At 40.5% G+C, this 1,895-nt stretch overlaps 1 protein-coding gene across 2 annotated transcripts in view; it reads left to right on the top strand.

Annotated features, from left to right (window-relative positions):
• WEE1 (WEE1 G2 checkpoint kinase) overlaps positions 1 to 1,895 on the top strand; it is a 14,611-nt gene that overhangs the window by 5,054 nt on the left and 7,662 nt on the right. For both annotated transcript variants that reach the window (XM_019519589.1, XM_019519590.1), the window contains exon 4: positions 912 to 1,033. In XM_019519589.1, coding sequence (XP_019375134.1) covers positions 912 to 1,033 — 122 coding nt within the window. The remainder of the gene's footprint in view (positions 1 to 911; positions 1,034 to 1,895) is intronic.

Raw genomic sequence — 1,895 nt, 5'->3', positions numbered from 1 at the left:
CCATTTGGGTTAAAAAAAAAAAAAAAAAAAAAAAAAAAAAGGGGTTTGTATTCATTAATTTTTTTTCTGAAACATTTTGGTGGCAATGTTTAAAGGTTAGATGTTAATGGTGCTTTCAAAGTACAATGATTTTTTGCAGGCACTTTGAGCATTTTTACCTTGCTATTAGTGAGGAAGTGCCATTTTAGTTTACAACAAAAACTTTGCTAGCAGTACCCAAGCATTAAAATTTGTTTACACTGTAAAATAAAATTAAAAGTTAAATACTCCATCACATTGACATTTGTATGAAGGCAATTTAAGGCATCACACTACTTCTACATTTTGTTGAAGGCTTTACATTTGACTAAAAGACTCTAGCCTTAAGGTTATACAGTATAACCTCATAAATCCAGCATGCTCAGAAATGAGTGTCTGCCAAAAATATGAAAATTCCAGATTTGTGAAATTGGAGCGGTGGCCAGTTGCGGAGCAAGGTGGGGGGTGCTCATGGGTAGCAGCAGCTGGTCCTGAAGCAGTGGCTGCATGCAGAGCAGTGGTAGATGGCGGCAGCAGCCACTCGTGCAAGCTTCCTTCTCTGCTGCTCCGGGACCAGTTGCTGCTACTCCCCAGCCTAGTGTATTTTTAAAAAGTGCTGGATTTTTGAGAATTCCAGATTTTTGATAGCCTCAAAAATACGGGTATACTATAGTAGTGAGGTAAGTATTCCCTTTCACCAGTGCAGGCTTCCTTGATTATAAAGCTTGTGTTGAGTCTTGTATACTAGTTTTTCAAGCCACTTGCTGATTAGCATGGCTACTACCTTATTGTTCACATGCCCTTAAGAGATTATAGGTAACAACTTCTTATAATTGTCCTAAATTTAATTTCAGGACACTGCTAAATATTCGCTTCTTTTTTATGTATAACAGGCAAAATGCTTTAAGAGAGGTTTATGCACATGCAGTTTTGGGACAGCATTCTCATGTAGTGAGATACTACTCTGCATGGGCAGAAGATGATCACATGCTTATACAGAATGAGTATTGTAATGGTAAGCAAAACTTGTTATTAACTTGTTTTGAATCCCTGGTCTTCAGAAGTTGCCTGCAGGATTTGGAAGGTAGATGGAAATAGCCATACTCTCCCAGGGATAAGCTTGGAGCAGATGGCAGTGGTTGATTATTGTCGATGGTCATCAGATGTGAAAGAGTTGTGTGTGGGCTGTAGAAGGAAGGTATAGCAAGTCAGTTGTGCAAAGCAAAAAGATTTATTTTCCAAAATGTAAGCCTGAGCCCAGGGTCTGTTGAACACTGCCTAACTTGGGGGCGGGCATCTATTTCAGTTGGAAGGTTGCTTAATGAGTTCTTTGAGCTGTTGAGGGCCAAAAGGGTAGCTCTACCCCTTGGCAAGTCTTCCGCTCCCTGGTCACCATCTTGGGACCAGAAGTCCTGTCCCAACCTCTGACCTTTTGCCACCAGAAGTCCCTTTCTTTGCCTGCAAAGTACTACTGGGGGCGTGCCATCTTGGAACTGGAAAAAAAAAACAAAACAAAACAAATCATACTAAAAATCAAGCAGCTACTATAACACACTTTTTAATTTTATTTCAAAAAACATTTTGTCCTGATTTGTATATTTAGCCTGGTGTATATAGAGGCAATTGCTTAATAGCTCAAAATAAAAATTTTACTCTTGTATAATGTGTGGGATGTGTGTGGTTGAGGTGGGGGTATATATGGAGGGGGTGGGAAGGCTGTAGTAGGTGCCCACCTTGGGGCAGATCCAGTCAGCTGGTTGGCTGAATCCAGCCTGCAGGCTGTATTTTGCCAACCCCTGCCCTAGCTAGCAAAGTAAATTTTTCTGGACTTAGGAAAAGCTTCCCCCCCCCCCCCCCCCTTTTTTTTTTTTTTTTTT

Source organism: Gavialis gangeticus, unplaced genomic scaffold, assembly GCF_001723915.1.
Source record: "Gavialis gangeticus isolate Ggan-Ray unplaced genomic scaffold, GavGan_comp1, whole genome shotgun sequence".
NCBI lineage: Eukaryota > Metazoa > Chordata > Crocodylia > Gavialidae > Gavialis > Gavialis gangeticus.
Note: the sequence above shows the minus strand (reverse complement) of the source record. Positions and strands in the feature narration are given on the sequence as shown.